Below are 17,710 nucleotides of genomic sequence, written 5' to 3'. Positions count from 1 at the left end.
CATACCTGTTTACACAGGTGAGCAGATGAAGTTTCACACAAAAACTCTTGTTAATCTGGTGTTTAAAGCTTGGCTTGTAATTGGTGTTCTCCTACAGTCATAATGTTCCAGGTAGTGTGAAGTATATCACAAGCCCGGAGGATACCAGTTGCATGAAAATAGACAGCCATTCTCGCATTATTAATGTGTTAAAGTTGTATTTCAATATTGAACAGGAATTTTCACTCAAACTATACAAAGCTTTCCTTTCAAGATCACTTAGTGCTCACTAAATCTGGATCACTTTTAGTTATACAACCAACTCCAGATATACGTGGTTCCCAGGGTCTGGAGTAGGTGCAGTGGAGAGCAATGAGGCTGATTGCTTGGTCAGAGGCTAAAGCTATATGAGGAACAAATTGAAAATTTTGTGTACTTTGTGAAAATTCCCCTTCAATGCTGAAATACAACACATTAATAAACCGAGAATAGGTGACTTTTTGTGTAACTAGTATCTGCAGGGATCATAATATACTTAACACGACCCAGAATGTTAGGGCAATAGAACACCAGTTAAAAGTCAAGCTTTAAATACCAGATGAACAAGAGTTATATGAGGAGCGAATTGATATCCTAAAGCTCTTCTGCCTCGGAAATTGATGCCTCAGAGGGGGACCGTATGGAGCTATATAAAATGCTTAACAGGGTAGAGGAAGTAAACTCCCCCAAAACAATATTTTCAGCTGTGCCAGGGTATGGGGACTAGAGAGCAAAGGTTTATGAAGGACAAACTTAGGACAGACATCAGAAAGTATTTATTTACAGAGTGACAAACAGCTGGAAGAGTGTTTGACACTATACTCATTTTTTAAAAACAACTAAATGTTGTAATAGGAAGACGGTAGGGATGATATTCTGGCACGGTGAAGTCAAGTATAAGGGTCGGTAACCAGAGGACACAGATTTAAGGTAACTGGCAAAAGAACCAGAGGCAAGATGAGGAGAATTTTTTTTATGCAGCAAGTTGTTATGATCTGGAATACACTACATGAAAGGGTGGTGAAAGCAGGTTCATTAATAACTTTCAAAAGGGAATTGGATAAATACTTGAAGGGGAAAAATTTGCAGGGCTATGGGGAAAGGGCAGGGGAATGGGACTAATTGGATAGCTCTTTCAAAGAGCCAGCACAGGCACCATAGGCTGAATGGCCTCCTTCTGTGCTATATAATTCTATGATTCTAAGTTGGCTGAATGGCCATCATCATCTGAACCTATATCATGGAGAACACATCTGACCAACAGACCAAACTGCTTCTTAATCACTTTCACCTTCTTATTCACTCCCACTGTTTAGTATTCATAACCCAAATGTAATATGAGTAAATACAGTCCTAATCTAACCTCAAAATCCCCCACAAATATCTGTTTAATAATCAGCACAGCAAATATATCAATATTGGGTGCTAAAGTGCCGTAGAGAGGCAATAGCAGATTTTAGGAATGCAATCATTTTTGTGTTTCAATCATAATAAAAAGAATGTATCACTAAATCGATTAGTAAATAGGCTATGCATCAAAGATTTGTTGATTGGCTTTTCATATCCCAGTTACAGAAATCCTGAAACAAGGAGGCTATTTCTTGGCAAAGTGATGATACATTTATTAGGATTTGGCCGTACCCTTATCTTCCAAAGTTTAACTGTTCTAAGCATAATAAAAGCACACTGAAATATTAAACATCAACATTTCAGACTTAATGCATTTTACAAAATTGTGGCTTTTTTTATTCGTTCATGGGATGTGGGCGTCGCTGGCGAGGCCAACACTTATTGCCCATCCCTAATTGCCCTCGAGAAGGTGGTGATGAGCCGCCTTCTTGAACCGCTGCAGTCCCTGTAGTGAAGGTTCTCCCACAGTGCTGTTAGGTAGGGAGTTCCAGGATTTTGACCCAGCGACAATGAAGGAACGGCAATATATTTCCAAGTCGGGATGGTGTGTGACTTGGAGGGGAACGTGCAGGTGGTGTTGTTCCCATGTGCCTGCTGCCCATGTCCTTTTAGGTGGTAGAGGTCGCGGGTTTGGGAGGTGCTGTCGAAGAAGCCTTGGCGAGTTGCTGCAGTGCATCCTGTAGATGGTTCACACTGCAGCCACGGTGTGCCGGTGGTGAAGGGAGTGAATGTTTAGGGTGGTGGGTGGGGTGCCAATCAAGTAGGCTGCTTTGTCCTGGATGGTGTCGAGCTTCTTGAGTGTTGTTGGAGCTGCACTCATCCAGGCAAGCGAAGAGTATTCCATCACACTCCTGACTTATGCCTTGTAGATGGTGGAAAGGCTTTGGAGAGTCAGGAGGTGTCACTCGCTGCAGAATACCCAGCTTCTGACCTGTTCTTGTAGCCACAGTATTTTTGTGGCTTGTTCAGTTAAGTTTCTGGTCAATGGTAACCCCCAGGATGTTGATGGTGGGGGATTTGGTGATGGTAATGCCGTTGAATGTCAAGGGGAGGTGGTTAGACTCTCTCTTGTTGGAGGTGGTCATTGCCTGGCACTTATCTGGCGCTAATGTTACTTGCCACTTATCAGCCCAAGCCTGGATGTTGTTCAAGTCTTGCTGCATGCGGGCAGGGACTGCTTCATTTATACCATTACAAATTTAACAGGGTACACCTTACAGGCTGTGATTTATGGAGTGCAGCAAACAGGATGAAAAAAGAACAATAATATATATTGTAACTGGCTCTCTCTACATCTATTCAGACCACTCCCTAGATATTATACTATTCATATTTATTTAATAATCCATTATCAAATGCCAGACTAGGTTTCAAGTGCAGATATCCCCTGTAGTATAAGAACATAAGAAATAGGAGCAGGTGTAGGCCATATGGCCCCTCGAGGTAACAATACCAGGCTGATGCTGCAAAGCAAAGGTCATAACTGCAGACTCACCAAAACCACAACAACTTCAACTTGAAGAATCCAGATCGCTTTCCATTCACTGCTTTTACAATCTTTGATTTCAACTAATTCCAAAGCTAGGTTCCGTTTAAACATGGTCTAATCGCTACTTTAATTGCCCTTCTCTATATCACTTTCCATCACTACTTGCAATATATCACCATCTATTTCAGTGAATCAGTCTACACACAAATGCATAGATAAGGGATCTAATGGACACCAGGAGCAGCTGTCAAATTACTTCTGGTGTATTTTAAATAAATGATGGAATGCATAACTTATCTTCCTACGTTTATGTGAATTTCAGATGTATAGGAGAAAACTTTAACAGCTAATGCTTTACCTACCCAAACGGATCTCCTACCACAAGAAAGGCAACATCATTATCAGCAGCATCCCTTAAAATTTCATCAGCATCTTGTTCGACCATCTCTCTTTCTGCAATGATGAGTTCACGGCCATAAAATTCTTCCTGTAGAAGAAAGAGAATTCAATTCCAATTAGCCATAATTTATCTATTCGGATAGCTGAGTACATGACTCTGGCAATTAAAAAGAACCATTTCTAGGCATCGGTCCAGCCTCCATTTTGGTTACCAATGTGCCTATATTTCTCAGCTGATGCCTCAAAATGCATCAAGTTGCCACAGGCTAATTCACTCACCATAACCTGTCCAAGGTCATTCTTTTTAAATGTTCACTATAAAATATAGCTTGGCTCCTATGATCTGCCTATCAAACATGTCGCCGAAATTCTGGCTTGACATGCATACCATTTCAATAAAGAGCCACTGGTCAGTTTCCCCGATGTTTTGTGGATAAAATGGGCAATGATGGTGTTTGAAAAAAGATTTTGTTCTGCAATTCAATCAACCTAATCTGCATGTCCAAAATAGCAACATTTGGGAATCATAGAAAGGTTACAGCACGGAAGGAGGCCATTCGGCCCATCGAGTCCGTGCCAGCTCTGTGCAAGAGCAATCTAGCTAGTCCCACTCTCCGGCCCTATCCCCGCAGCCCTGCAATTTTTTTTCCTTTCAGGTACTTATCCAGTTCCCTTTTGAAGGCCATGATCGAATCTGCCTCCTCCACCCACTCTGGCAGTGCATTCCAGATCCTAACCACTTGCTGTGCACAAAAGATTTTCCTCATGTCACCTTTGGTTCTTTTGCCAATCACCTTAAATCTATGTCCTCTGGTTTTTGACACTTCCGCCAATGAGAACTGTTTCTCTCTGTTTAGACTGTTAATAATTTTGAATACCTCTATCAAATCTCTTCTCAACCTTCTCTTTTCCAAGGAGAACAACCCCAGCTTCTCCAGTCTATCCACGTAACTAAAATCCCTCATCCCTGGAATCATTCTAGTAAATCTCTTCTGCATCCTCTCTAAGGCCTTCACACCTTGCCTAAAGTGCGGTGCCCAAAACTGGACACAATACTCCAGTTGTGGCTGAACCAATGTTTTATAAAAGTTCATCATGACTTCCATACTTTTGTACTCTATGCCTCTATTTATAAAGCCCAGGATCCCGTATGCTTTTTTAACCACTTTTTCAACCTGCCCTGCCACCTTCAATGATTTGAGTACATATACCTCCAGATATCTCTATTCCTAAGTTGGATGCATGAGGTTACATATCTGATTTTATGTCTCACACCCGTCACCGGCAACACTCCATCCCGCCACTGGAGCTTTGCGGAATCAGCCTACTGAGGTTTGTTTTGTTACTGATGAAAATTCGCTAAAACCTGATCATTATTAACTAATGCTTCCACATCATAAATCATGGAAATAGGGATTGTGCTCACTCTTTAAACAGAGTGAAAACACTCAAGGATTTTGAGTCATCTTCAGCTGAAGAGCAATCAGGATTGGGAATGCAGTCGAATTCTCCCCTTTAACCCAGGACAATGGGAGCATGGAAGCAATTTGTCATGCCCTTACAATAACCCTGGCTGATATCAACGTACTCAGTACGGAGCAGGGAATGCAAACTAGGGCCTTTCTGGTCTTATGGTTCGATACTCACTGGCTTAACCATCTGAGCTTCAGGGAAAATTAAAAATATTACTTCTAAGTTTCTTTTTCTTACAATGCAAAGTGGCCATTTATATGCTGTTTCTCAAAATGAGCTCAGTTTCCAGCATTCCCAGCACCCCCCACCTCCACCCGCCAACCCAAAAGCAGATGCTGACACAACCTAAGAGATCCAGCCACAGTAATACTAGAGGTGACCGCTCCGATTGGGAGGTCAAGCATCACATAGTAATTTTGGAACAATTTTTAAAAATCGTATTTTTCTTTTTTTATTCGTTCATGGGATGTGGGCGTCACTGCGGAGGCCAACATTTATTGCCCATCCCTAATTGCCCTTGAGAAGGTGGTGGTGAGCCACCTTCTTGAACCGCTGCAGTCCGTGTGGTGAAGGTTCTCCCACAGTGCTGTTAGGTAGGGAGTTCCAGAATTTTGACCCAGCGACGATGAAGGAACGGCGATATATTTCCAAGTCGGGATGGCGTGTGACTTGGAGGGGAACGTGCAGGCGGTGTTGTTCCCATGTGCCTGCTGCCCTTGTCCTTCTGGGTGGTAAAGGTCGCGGGTTTGGGAGTTGCTGCAGTGCATCCTGTGGATGGTACACACTGCAGCCATGGTGCGCCGTGTTTAGGGTGGTGCATGGTGTGCCAATCAAATGGGCTGCTTTGTCCTGGATGGTGTCGAGCTGCACTCGTCCAGGCAAGTGGAGGGTATTCTATCACACTCCTGACTTGTGCCTTGTAGATGGTGGAAAGGCTTTGGAGAGTCAGGAGGTGAGTCACTCGCCACAGAATACCCAACCTCTGACCTCCTCTTGTAGCCACAGTATTTATATGGCTGGTCCAGGTATGTTTCTGGTCAATGGTGACCCCCAGGATGTTGATAGTGGGGGATTCGCTGATGGTAATGCCGTTGAATGTCAAGGGGAGGTGGTTAGGCTCTCTCTTGTTGGAGATGGTCATTGCCTGGCACTTGTCTGGCACAAATGTTACTTGCCACTTATCAGCCCAAGTCTAGAAGTCGTCCAGGTCTTGATGCATGCGGGCACAGACTGCTTCATTATCTGAGGGGTTGCGAATGGAACTGAACACTGTGCAATCATCAGCAAACATCCCCATTTCTGACCTTATGATGGAGTGAAGGTCATTGATGAAGCAGCTGAAGATGGTTGGGCCTAGGACACTGCCATGAGGAAGTCCTGCAGCAATGTCCTGGGGCTGAGATGATTGGCCTCCAACAACCACTACCATCTTCCTTTGTGCTAGGAATGACTCCAGCCACTGGAGAGTTTTCCCCCTGATTCCCATTGACTTCAATCTTACAATCTTACTGGCTCCTTGGTGCCACACTCTGTCCAATGCTGCCTTCATGTCAAGGGCAATCACTCTCACCTCACCTCTGGAATTCAGCTCTTTTGTCCATGTTTGGACCAAGGCTGTAATGAGGTCTGGAGCCAATTGGTCCTGGCGGAACCCAAACTGAGCATTGGTGAGCAGGTTATTGGTGAGTAAGTGCCGCTTGAAAGCACTGTCGACGACACCTTCCATCACTTTGCTGATGATTAGAATCATAGAATCATAGAAGTTTACAACATGGAAACAGGCCCTTCGGCCCAACATGTCCATGTCGCCCAGTTTATACCACTAAGCTAGTCCCAATTGCCTGCACTTGGCCCATATCCCTCTATACCCATCTTACCCATGTAACTGTCCAAATGCTTTTTAAAAGACAAAATTGTACCCGCCTCTACCCAGAAGGACAAGGGCAGCAGTCCTGCCACATCCAGTCGTGAATGGTGGTGGACAATTAAACAACTAACGGGAGGAGGAGGCTCTGCAAACATCCCCATTCTCAATGATGGCGGAGTCCAGCACGTGAGTGCAAAAGACAAGGCTGAAGCGTTTCCAACCATCTTCAGCCAGAAGTGCCGAGTGGATAATCCATCTCAGCCTCCTCCCGATATCCCCACCATCACAGAAGCCAGTCTTCGGCCAATTCGATTCACTCCGCGTGATATCAAGAAACGGCTGAGTGCACTGGATACAGCAAAGGCTATGGGCCCCGACAACATCCCAGCTGTAGTGCTGAAGACTTGTGCTCCAGAACTAGCTGCGCCTCTAGCCAAGCTGTTCCAGTACAGCTACAACACTGGCATCCACCCGACAATGTGGAAAATTGCCCAGGTATGTCCTGTCCACAAAAAGCAGGACAAATCCAATCCGGCCAATTACCGCCCCATCAGTCTACTCTCAATCATCAGCAAAGTGATGGAAGGTGTAGTCAACAGTGCTATCAAGCGGCACTTACTCACCAATAACCTGCTCACCGATGCTCAGTTTGGGTTCCGCCAGGACCACTTGGCTCCAGACCTCATTACAGCCTTGGTCCAAACATGGACAAAAGAGCTGAATTCCAGAGGTGAGGTGAGAGTGACTGCCCTTGACATCAAGGCAGCATTTGACCGAGTGTGGCACCAAGGAGCCCTAGTAAAATTGAAGTCCATGGGAATCAGGGGGAAAACTCTCCAGTGGCTGGAGTCATACCCAGCACAAAGGAAGATGGTAGTGGTTGTTGGAGGCCAATCATCTCAGCCCCAGGGCATTTCTGCAGGAGTTCCTCAGGGCAGTGTCCTAGGCCCAACCATCTTCAGCTGCTTCATCAATGACCTTCCCTCCATCATAAGGTCAGAAATGGGGATGTTCGCTGATGACTGCACAGTGTTCAGTTCCATTCGCAACCCCTCAGATAATGAAGCAGTCCAAGCCTGCATGCAGCAAGACCTGGACAACATCCAGGCTTGGGCTCATAAGTGGCAAGTAACATTCGCGCCAGATAAGTGCCAGGCAATGACCATCTCCAACAAGAGAGAGTCTAACCACCTCCCCTTGACATTCAACGGCATTACCATCGCCGAATCCCCCACCATCAACATCCTGGGGGTCACCATTGACCAGAAACTTAACTGGACCAGCCATATAAATACTGTGGCTACGAGAGCAGGTCAGAGGCTGGGTATTCTGCGGCGAGTGACTCACCTCCTGACTCCCCAAAGCCTTTCCACCATCTACAAGGCACAAGTCAGGAGTGTGATGGAATACTCTCCACTTGCCTGGATGAGTGCAGCTCCAACAACACTCAAGAAGCTCGACACCATCCAAGATAAAGCAGCCCGCTTGATTGGCACCCCATCCACCACCCTAAACATTCACTCCCTTCACCACCGGTGCACTGTGGCTGCAGTGTGCACCATCCACAGGATGCACTGCAGCAACTCGCCAAGGCTTCTTCGACAGCACCTCCCAAACCCGCAACCTCTACCACCTAGAAGGACAAGGGCAGCAGGCGCATGGGAACAACACCACCTGCACGTTCCCCTCCAAGTCACACACCATCCCGACTTGGAAATATATCGCCGTTCCTTCATTGTCGCTGGGCCAAAATCCTGGAACTCCCTTCCTAACAGCACTGTGGGAGAACCGTCACCACACGGACTGCAGCGGTTCAAGAAGGCGGCTCACCACCACCTTCTCGAGGGCAATTAGGGATGGGCAATAAATGCCGGCCTTGCCAGCGATGCCCACATCCCATGAACGAATAAAAAAAAAAAATCACTTAGCTCTGTCTATAGCATGTTGCTTCCGCTGTTTAGCATGCATGTAGTCCTGTGTTGTAGCTTCACCTCATTTTTAGGTACGCCTGGTGCTGCTTCTGGCATGCTCGTCTACACTCCTCGTTGAACCAGGGTTTTTCCCCCGACTGGTTGGTAACGGTAGAGTGAGGAATATGCTGGGCCATGAGGTTACAGATAGTGGTGGAATACAATTCTGCTGCTGCTGATGGCCCACAGCACCTCATGGATGCCCAGTTTTGAGCTGCTAGATCTGTTCTGAATATATCCCATTTAGCACCATGATAGTGCCACACAACATGTTGGATGGTGTCCTCAGTGCGTAGACGGGACTTCATCTCCACAAGGTCTGTGCGGTGGTCACTCCTACCAATACTGTCATGGACAGAAGCATTTGTGACAGGTAGATTGGTGAGGACGAGGTCAAGTAGGTTTTTCCCTCGTGTTGGTTCGCTCACCACCTGCCGCAGGCCCAGTCTGGTAACTATGTCCTTCAGGACTCGGCCAGCTCGATCAGTAGTGGTGCTGCCGAGCCACTCTTGGTGATGGACATTGAAGTCCCCCACCCAGAGTACATTCTGTGCCCTTGCTACCCTCACTGCTTCCTCCAAGTGGTGCTCAACATGGAGGAGGGCTGATTCATCAGCTGAGGGAGGACAGTAGGTGGTAATCAGGAGGGGGTTTCCTTGCCCATGTTTGGCCTGAGGCCATGAGATTTCATGGGGTCCAGAGTCAATGTTGAGAACTCCCAGGGCCACTCCCTCCTGACTGTATATCACTGTACCGCCACCTGTGGTGGGTCTGTCCTGCCGGTGGGACAGGACATACCCAGGGATGGTGATGGAAGAGTCTGGGACGTTGGCTGAAAGGTATGATTCTGTGAGGATGGCTATGTCAGGCTGTTGCTTGACCAGTCTGTGGGGCAGCTCTCCCAATTTTGGCACAAGTCCCCAGATGTTAGTGAGGAGGACTTTGCAGGGTCGACTGGGCTTGGTTTGCCTTTGTCGTGTCAGTGCCTAGCGGTCCCATGCCAGTTGGTCCGTCTGGTTTTTTCTTACTGTGACTTTTTTTTAGCGAGATTGTTCAACTGAGTGGCTTGCTAGGCCATTTCAGAGGGCAATTAAGAATCAACCACATTGCTGTGGGTCTGGAGTCACATATAGGCCAGACCGGGTAAGGACGGCAGGTTTCCTTCCCTAAAGGGCTTTAGTGAACCAGATGGGTTTTTACGACAATCCGGTAGTTTCATGGCCACCATTACTGGTACTAGTTTTTTTAATTCCAGATTTTATTTAATTTAAATTCCCCAGCTGCCGTGGTGGGATTTGAACTGATGACTCCGGATTATTAGTCCATGCCTCTGGATTATTAGTCCAGTAACATAACCACTATGCTACCGTACCCGTTTTACGAGATAATGGTTGGCAGGATAGTCAAACACGGAGAGTGTCAGAGAAAAGCCCAGTACAAACTTCACCAGACATCCACACTTTCCAGTAGGGTTCATTGAGCAGGAGCAGGAACCCTGGCTGAATATTCCCTAGCCCAGAGACACGAAGGCTGATTGACATGTCCTTTCCACTGAGAACAGCTAATGCAGCACACACCAGGAACCAAACTCAAGGCGTTCCTGGTCTGCACAGTGCAGTACAGCACTGCATGATGCATTTACCACTCTAACCAAGAATTACATCTGGAGATTTCCTTCGATAAGTCCAGGTCTCTATTTAGCACCCGAAAAAAGGAGTAAACATAGCTGAAGAGTTTTGTGGCCACACCATGATACAGTCCAACCTATCCTCCCCAGGGAAACTGGCACTTCAAGAAGATGACCACAACGCAGTCTACGTCTGCTAATTCAAGGTCATGTTTTGCTTGAAAAAAAATTGAATAGTCTAGTAGTTTGAATTAAGCACTTCAAATAAAACAGCACAGAAGGCATTTTTTGCTCCAAATTTTTTTTTGAATTAACAGATCATTTGAATTAAGCAATTTCAAACTAAGAGTAGAATGTATTTATCTTGAGTGTCTGTTTTTGTTTTAATATTATTGTCACATCGCCTGTGTGATCATTCTCACAATGCAAACAATGCATGCAGTGCACACTATGGATCTGGACTAAAAGCATTAAAATATCCCACCACTGCATTCCAAAGCTGTAATTTAACTGAACACAATGTTACAAGGAATATCAGGAAGTAATTACAAAGTTAATCTAATTGAGGGTTTACGTTTGTCTCACTCATTCATAGCATCACGTGAACCCCTCCATTAGATTTTCACCAGTTATCTGAAACCAAAGATCAGATTTGTGCCTTGAAATCACTATTTGTTATAACTTGCATACTACATGCTGGAGATTTTGGATGTACTTCATTTTTGTCATTTTCTGTTTCTGACAACTAGATGGCCAGCAATCACTAAAAACAAAACTGTTACATCCATGTTATGTTTTAGTTTGGCAGAAATTTTAAAACTCTGCTTGTCTAAGGTAAGGTTTGATAACAGTGGAGATATTTCTCATCTACATGTTGCTCATCAGCGACATCATCCGGAAACACGATGTCAGGTTCCACATATACACTTACGACCCCCAGCTCTACCTCACCACCACCTCTCTCGACCCTCCACTGTCTCTCATTTGTCACTATTGTCCGACACCCACTACTGGATGTGCAAAAATTTCCTCCAACTAAATACTGGGAAGACCAAAGCCATTGTCTTCAGTCCCTGCCACAAACTCTGTTCCCTACCCACTAACTCCATTTCTCTCCCTGGCCACTGTCTGCGGCTGAACCAGACCGTTCACAACCTTGGCATTCTATCTGACCCGAGATGACCTTCAGACCACATATCCGCTCCAACACAAGACCACCTACTTGCACCTCCATAACATTGCCCGTCTCCGCCCTATCTCAGCTCATCTGCTACTGAAACCCTCATCTATGCCTCTGTTACCTCTAGACTTCACTATTCCAATGTTCTCCTGGCTGGCCTCCCATCTTCCACCCTCCATAAACTTGAGCTCATCCAAAAATCTGCTGCCCGTATCCTAACTCGCACCAAGTCCCATTCACCCATCCCCTCTGTGCTCACGGGCCTACATTGGCTCCCAGTCCGGCAATGCCTCGATTTTGAAATTCTCATCCTTGTTTTCGAATCCCTCCATCACATCACCCCTCCCTATCTCTGTAACCTCCTCCAGCCCTACAACCCTCCAATATCTCTGCGCTCCTCCAATTCTGGCCTCTTGTGCGTCCCCGATTTTATTCGTTCCACCAGTGGAGGCCGTGTCTTCAGCTGCCTGGGTCCTAAACTCTGGAATTCCCTCCCTAAACCTCTCCGCCTCGCTCTCCTCCTTTAAGACGCACACTCCTTAAAACCTACCTCTTTGACCAAGCTTTTGGTCACCTGTCCTAATATCTTGTTGTGTGGCTTGGTATCAATTTTTATTTGATAACGCTCGTGAAGATGCTTGGGACATTTTACTACTTTAAAGGCATTCTATAAATGCAAGTTGTTGTTGTTATTATTTACTTGAATTTTTATTAGCGTTTTTCCAGATCCCCTGTGATAAATTGAGAGGCGCTGGAGGTGCAGTGTACAATTCACATTATTACTGCTACTTCATAATGATATATCAGTATGTTATTCCTTTTTCATTCGATACTAGGTCATTAGGAACCCTAACAACAACATAACGTAGAAACACAACCATTTGTTCACAGGGAACCCGGTACATTGCATTAGAGGACAATGTTATCTTTTTAAAAGGACGTGCTGGCTCCATTGGACACATACCAGCGCTTCTTTGCCGACAGTGAGGAGCGAGGTATAAGCCTCCAGGTAGACACGGCTGCATCTCCTCACGATGTCCAGCCCTTTCACGGTGATGTCCCGGGCGTCCCCCAGCCCCAGGCCGATCAAATACAACATGCCGAGGGATCACTAGGGCGGAATCTACCTCCGTCTTTAGTGCGAGTATCCGTTCACAGCATTAATATCGTTAATAAATGTGGTATTTAATCCGTCAATAGCCAGCCCGCTCCTTTCGCCATCACCATGACGACACACCGGATTACGGCAGAGCCGCAAAACACCCACGGCTACTTCGCGGCGTTTTACGACCGTGTAACTTAGGAAACGGGATCCCTGGGCAAAGGGTGAAATTATTTTTTTTTAAAAGTGGAAATTCGGGAATGAATGGAATAGAGGGGCCTGGGATTCCGACAGTGGAGCTGGCGAATGGGTTGAAAGTCCCAATACTCGGTCTTGGTGAGTTATGTAATGTGTCTGTGGCCTTGAGTCCAGACTGGTTTACTCACTGTAACCTGGATGCAAACTCCAACCTGTTCCTTGCACTGCATGCTCCTTCTCCAGGGTCACCTCTGTTTTAGAGGCTAATTGACATATTGTGCATCTCCCGCAAAGTAGCTCAAGCCTGGTAAAATCATTCCTGCTGGTTTAAAAATGTGACCTAATTTGATGTATCTAAGTCTGCAAAATAAACTCAGGTTCATGTGTTGCACAGCATCTGATCATAAATGTTGCACCTAATAATTCCCCCAACATTGCGAGTTCTGGAAATTGCATATTGCTCTTTATTTATGTTCTACGCTGCTTGCTTATGGTGTGAAAAACTAACCACTTTCTACACTATTCAGTATGTGCAGATTCAAAAAGATACATCATAAATGCTGATAATCTGAAATAAAAGTAGGAAATGCTGGCAAGGCACAGTTTGTTAGTTAGAAAGGGAAAGATAAATTAATCTTTTACAAATCCTGATGAAAGGTCACACTTGAAACATCTTTCTGTTTCAGATGCCTTTCCTAAAACACCCATTAGGAGACACTGGGTTGCCTCAGTGTCATCAACCAAAGAATCTAACAAAAGTGCCCCCTTTTTAGATGGGCACCACTAATAAACACCCAAATCATACAAAAGACAAAGGACACTTATCAAATTAAATAATTATTATCTCCGGTGTCCAGTACACACTCCAGTCCCTGCGATTCTCGCTGGTCGCGGAATGCCTCGAGCGTACTGGCGTGCTCCTTCTCTAGGGCCACCTCTGTTTCAGATGTTGATTGACATATTGTCCATCTCCAGCATTTTCCAAATGTTCCAGGATATATGCAGTCAGGAGCTTCACATACAATTTCATTAGAGAGGTACTGTCTTTATTGAAAAATCTTAAGCAAATAATTTTTGTTTGCAAACATTTCAATATGATGTTGCTTGTTAGGTTGAGGTACCTTGTTTTGCAAAAATGTCACTGAATCTCTTGTACATGAGGCTATTGTGGAAAAGGTGTGGTTATTCTCCTTACCTGGAACTGAAGAAAATGCCTCTCCAAACTAGTGAGTGTTTTTTTGTGAAACCTACTATCTTCTCCAACTAGGTGAAGTATCTATTTCTTCTTTAACTCATCTACACTAACATAGGGATGGGCAATAAATGCCGGCCTCGCCAGCGACGCCCACATCCCATGAACAAATAGAAAAAAAAATTGGAGGTCAGAACAAGTTCATCCTCCCTCTATATCTGAACTCTAATTGAAACTGTAAACTTAAATTCGGTGCAGTTCTGTGAAGTGGTGCTGATATAAAGAACACCTGTATGCTTTGACATAGGTAGTGCCACCACATGTGCAAACAGGAAATAAAATTATCAACATTGTAAATGGGACAGCTTCACTCAGTCCATTAGTGTAGATTTACAGAATGAATTCAGACTATGTGACCAGGACTTGGTGTAAAGAGACTTTGGGGGTTATTCTTCCTGACACTCCTTGCCTTTTTTGAAGGAATGATATTCTAAGTGGATGTTAGAAAGTCTTAAAAATTTTTTTATTCATTCATGGGATGTGGGCGTCGCTGGTAAGGCCAACATTTATTGCCCATCCCTAATTGCCCTTGAGAAGATGGTGATGAGCCGCCTTCTTGAACCGCTGCAGTCCGTGTGGTGAAGGTTCTCCCACAGTGCTGTTAGGAAGGGAGTTCCAGGATTTTGACCCAGCGACGATGAAGGAACGGCGATATATTTCCAAGTCGGGATGGTGTGTGACTTGGCGGGGAACCTGCAGGTGGTGTTGTTCCCATGTGCCTGCTGCCCTTGTGCTTCTAGCTGGTAGAGGTCGCAGGCTTGGGAGGTGCTGTCGAAGAAGCCTTGGCAAGTTGCTGCAGTGTATCTTGTGGATGGTACACACTGCAGCCACGGTGCGTCGGTGGTGAAGGGAGTGAATGTTCAGGGTGGTGGAGGTTGCCAATCAAGTGGGCTGCTTTGTCCTGGATGGTGTCGAGCTTCTTGAGTGTTGTTGGAGCTGCACTCATCCAGGCAAGTGGCGAGTATTCTATCACACTCCTGACTTGTGCCTTGTAGATGGTGGAAAGGCTTTGGGGAGTCAGGAGGTGAATCACTCGCCGCAGAATACCCAGCCTCTGACCTGCTCTTGTAGCCACAGTATTTATGTGGCTGGTCCAGTTAAGTTTCTGGTCAATGGTGACCCCCAGGATGTTGATGGTGGGGGATTCGGTGATGGTAATGCCGTTGAATGTCAAGGGGAGGTGGTTAGACTCTGTCTTGTTGGAGATGGTCATTGCCTGGCACTTATCTGGAGCGAATGTTACTTGCCGCTTATCAGCCCAAGCCTGGATGTTGTCCAGGTCTTCCTGCATGCGGGCACAGACTGCTTCATCACCTGAGGGGTTGTGAATGGAACTGAGCACTGTGCAATCATCAGTGAACATCCCCATTTCTGACCTTATGATGGAGGAAAGATCATTGATGAAGCAGCTGAAGATGGTTGGGCCTAGGACACTGCCATGAGGAACTCCTGCAGCAATATCCTGGGGCTGAGATGATTGGCCTCCAACAACCACTACCATCTTCCTTTGTGCTAAGTATGACTCCAGCTACTGGAGAGTTTTCCCCTGATTCCCATTGACTTCAATTTTACTAGGGCTCCTTGGTGCCACACTCGGTCAAATGCTGCCTTGATGTCAAGGGCAGTCACTCTCACCTCACCTCTGCAATTCAGCTCTTTTGTCCATGTTTGGACCAAGGCTGTAATGCGGTCTGGAGCCGAGTGGTCCTGGCGCAACCCAAACTGAGCATCAGTGAGCAGCTTATTGGTGAGTAAGTGCTGCTTGATAGCACTGTCAATGACAGCTTCCATCACTTTTCTGATGATTGAGAGTAGACTGATGGTACAAGCTTAAGGTAAAACTTAGAGGTGGTTAAGGAATTTGCTGAAAGATAGGAGGATGTGGGTACTGATTAGAGGAATGACATCAGGCTGGGGAAGTGTAGTGAGTTGATATCTGTGCGGGGGGGCCCTCCTGTTTCTAATTTATGTAAGCAATTTGTATTCCGAAACACAGTGCAAGTTTGTCAAATTTATAGATACTAAATGGGGGGGGGGGGGGGGGGGAGGGAGACCATTAAGTCTGATAGCCAAGGGAAAGACTAAGATATCTGGGAGTGAACCTAGCAGTTACTAAATTCAGTCATTGTGGAGTAGCAATCAACAAACAAGCAGAATACTCAGTTACATTGCCAAACCAGTAGAGGATACATCTTAAGGTCCTCATGCTGAAGCTATGTAGTGCTCCATATAGCCTTGGCCCCCTCCTATTTCTCATCTACATGCTGCCCCTTGACAACATCATCCCGAAAACACAATGTCAGATTCCACATGTACGCTGACAACATCCAGCTCTACCTCACCACCACCACCCCTCTCGGCCCCTGCACTGTCTCTCATTTGTCACACTGCTTGTCCAACTGGATGTGCAAAAATTTCCTCCAACTAAATATTGGGAAGTCCGAAGCCATTGTCTTTAGTCCCCACTGCAAACTCCGTTCCCTAGCCACCAACTCCATCTCTCTCCTGGGCACTGTCTAAGGCTGAACCAGACCGTTCACAGCCTTGGCATCCTATTTGACCCTGAGATAAGCTTCCGACCATATAGCCGCTCCGTCAGCAAGACCGCCTACTTGTACCTCCGTAACATCATCCATCTTCGCCCCTGCCTCAGCTTATCTGCTGCTGAAGCCCTCATCCGTGCCTTTGTTACCTCTTGGCTTGACTATTCCAATGCTCTCCTGGCTGGCCTCCCATCTTCCACCTTCCATAAACTTGAGCTAATCCAAAACTCTCCTGCCCATATCCTAACTCGCACCAAGTGCCGTTCACCCTTGTGCTCACTGACCTACATTGGCTCCCTGTCAGGGAACGCCTCGATTTTAAAATTCTCATCCTTGTTTTCAAATCCCTCCATGACCTTGCCCCTCCCTATATCTGTAACCTCCTCCAGCCCTACAACCCTCCGAGATCTCTGCGCTCCTCCAATTTTTGCCTCTTGCGCAGTCCCAATTTTAATCGCTCCACCATTGGCGGCCGTGCCTTTAACTACCTAAGCCCTAAGCTCTGGAATTCTCTCCCTAAACTCCTTTCTCTTCCTTTAAGATAATCCTTAAAACCTACCTCTTTGACCAAGCTTTTGGTCACCTGTCCTAATAGCTGCTTATGTGGCTTGGTGTCAAATTTTGTTTGATAACGCTCCTGTGAAGCGCCTTGGGACGTTTTACTATAGCCCTGTAGATTTTTTCCCTTAAAGTATTTATCGAATTCCGTTTTGAAAGTTACTATTGAATCTCCTTCCATTTACTATTGAATCTGCTTCCCTTTCAGTGCATTCCAGATCATTACAACTTGCTGAGTAAAAAAATGTTTCCTCATGTCGCCTCAGGCTCTTTTGCCGATCACCTTAAATCTGTGTCCTCTGGTTACTGACTCTTCTGCCACTGAAAACAGTTTCCCCTATCAAAACCGTTCATGATTTTGAACACCTCTATCTAAACTCCTCTTAACCTTCTCTGTTTTAAGGAGAACAACCCCAGCTTCTCCAGTCTCTCCACATAACTGAAGTCCCTCCTCCCTGGCACCATTCTGGTAAATCTCTTCTGCACCCTCTCTGAGGCCTGGACATCCTTCCTAAAGTGTGGTGCCCAGTATTGAACACAATACTCTAGCTGAGGCTTAACCAGTGTTTTATTAAGGTTTAGCATAACTTCCTTGCTTTTGTACTCTCTGCCTCTGTTAATAAA

General features: G+C 45.7%; 2 protein-coding genes across 4 annotated transcripts in view; one reads left to right on the top strand and one right to left on the bottom strand.

Moving 5' to 3' along the window:
* The window catches only part of dph5 (diphthamide biosynthesis 5), a 64,115-nt gene extending 51,432 nt beyond the window's left edge, over nucleotides 1–12,683 (bottom strand). Inside the window, exons 1-2 of the mRNA XM_067990575.1 lie at nucleotides 12,398–12,683; nucleotides 3,280–3,404 (exon numbers count right to left, since the gene is read on the bottom strand). Of these exons, the coding sequence (XP_067846676.1) occupies nucleotides 3,280–3,404; nucleotides 12,398–12,532 (260 nt within the window). The 5' untranslated portion in view covers nucleotides 12,533–12,683. The remainder of the gene's footprint in view (nucleotides 1–3,279; nucleotides 3,405–12,397) is intronic.
* A 4-nt stretch (nucleotides 12,684–12,687) lies between these two features.
* Nucleotides 12,688–17,710, top strand: part of zgc:110366 (uncharacterized protein LOC550476 homolog) — a 111,147-nt gene continuing 106,124 nt past the window's right edge. The window contains exon 1 of one of the 3 annotated variants that reach the window (XM_067990576.1): nucleotides 12,688–12,871. In XM_067990576.1, coding sequence (XP_067846677.1) covers nucleotides 12,796–12,871 — 76 coding nt within the window. In that variant the 5' untranslated portion in view covers nucleotides 12,688–12,795. The remainder of the gene's footprint in view (nucleotides 12,872–17,710) is intronic. The other 2 variants (XM_067990578.1, XM_067990577.1) reach the window with 2 other exon arrangements.

This window comes from Heptranchias perlo, chromosome 9 (assembly GCF_035084215.1).
Source record: "Heptranchias perlo isolate sHepPer1 chromosome 9, sHepPer1.hap1, whole genome shotgun sequence".
NCBI lineage: Eukaryota > Metazoa > Chordata > Chondrichthyes > Hexanchiformes > Hexanchidae > Heptranchias > Heptranchias perlo.
Note: the sequence above shows the minus strand (reverse complement) of the source record. Positions and strands in the feature narration are given on the sequence as shown.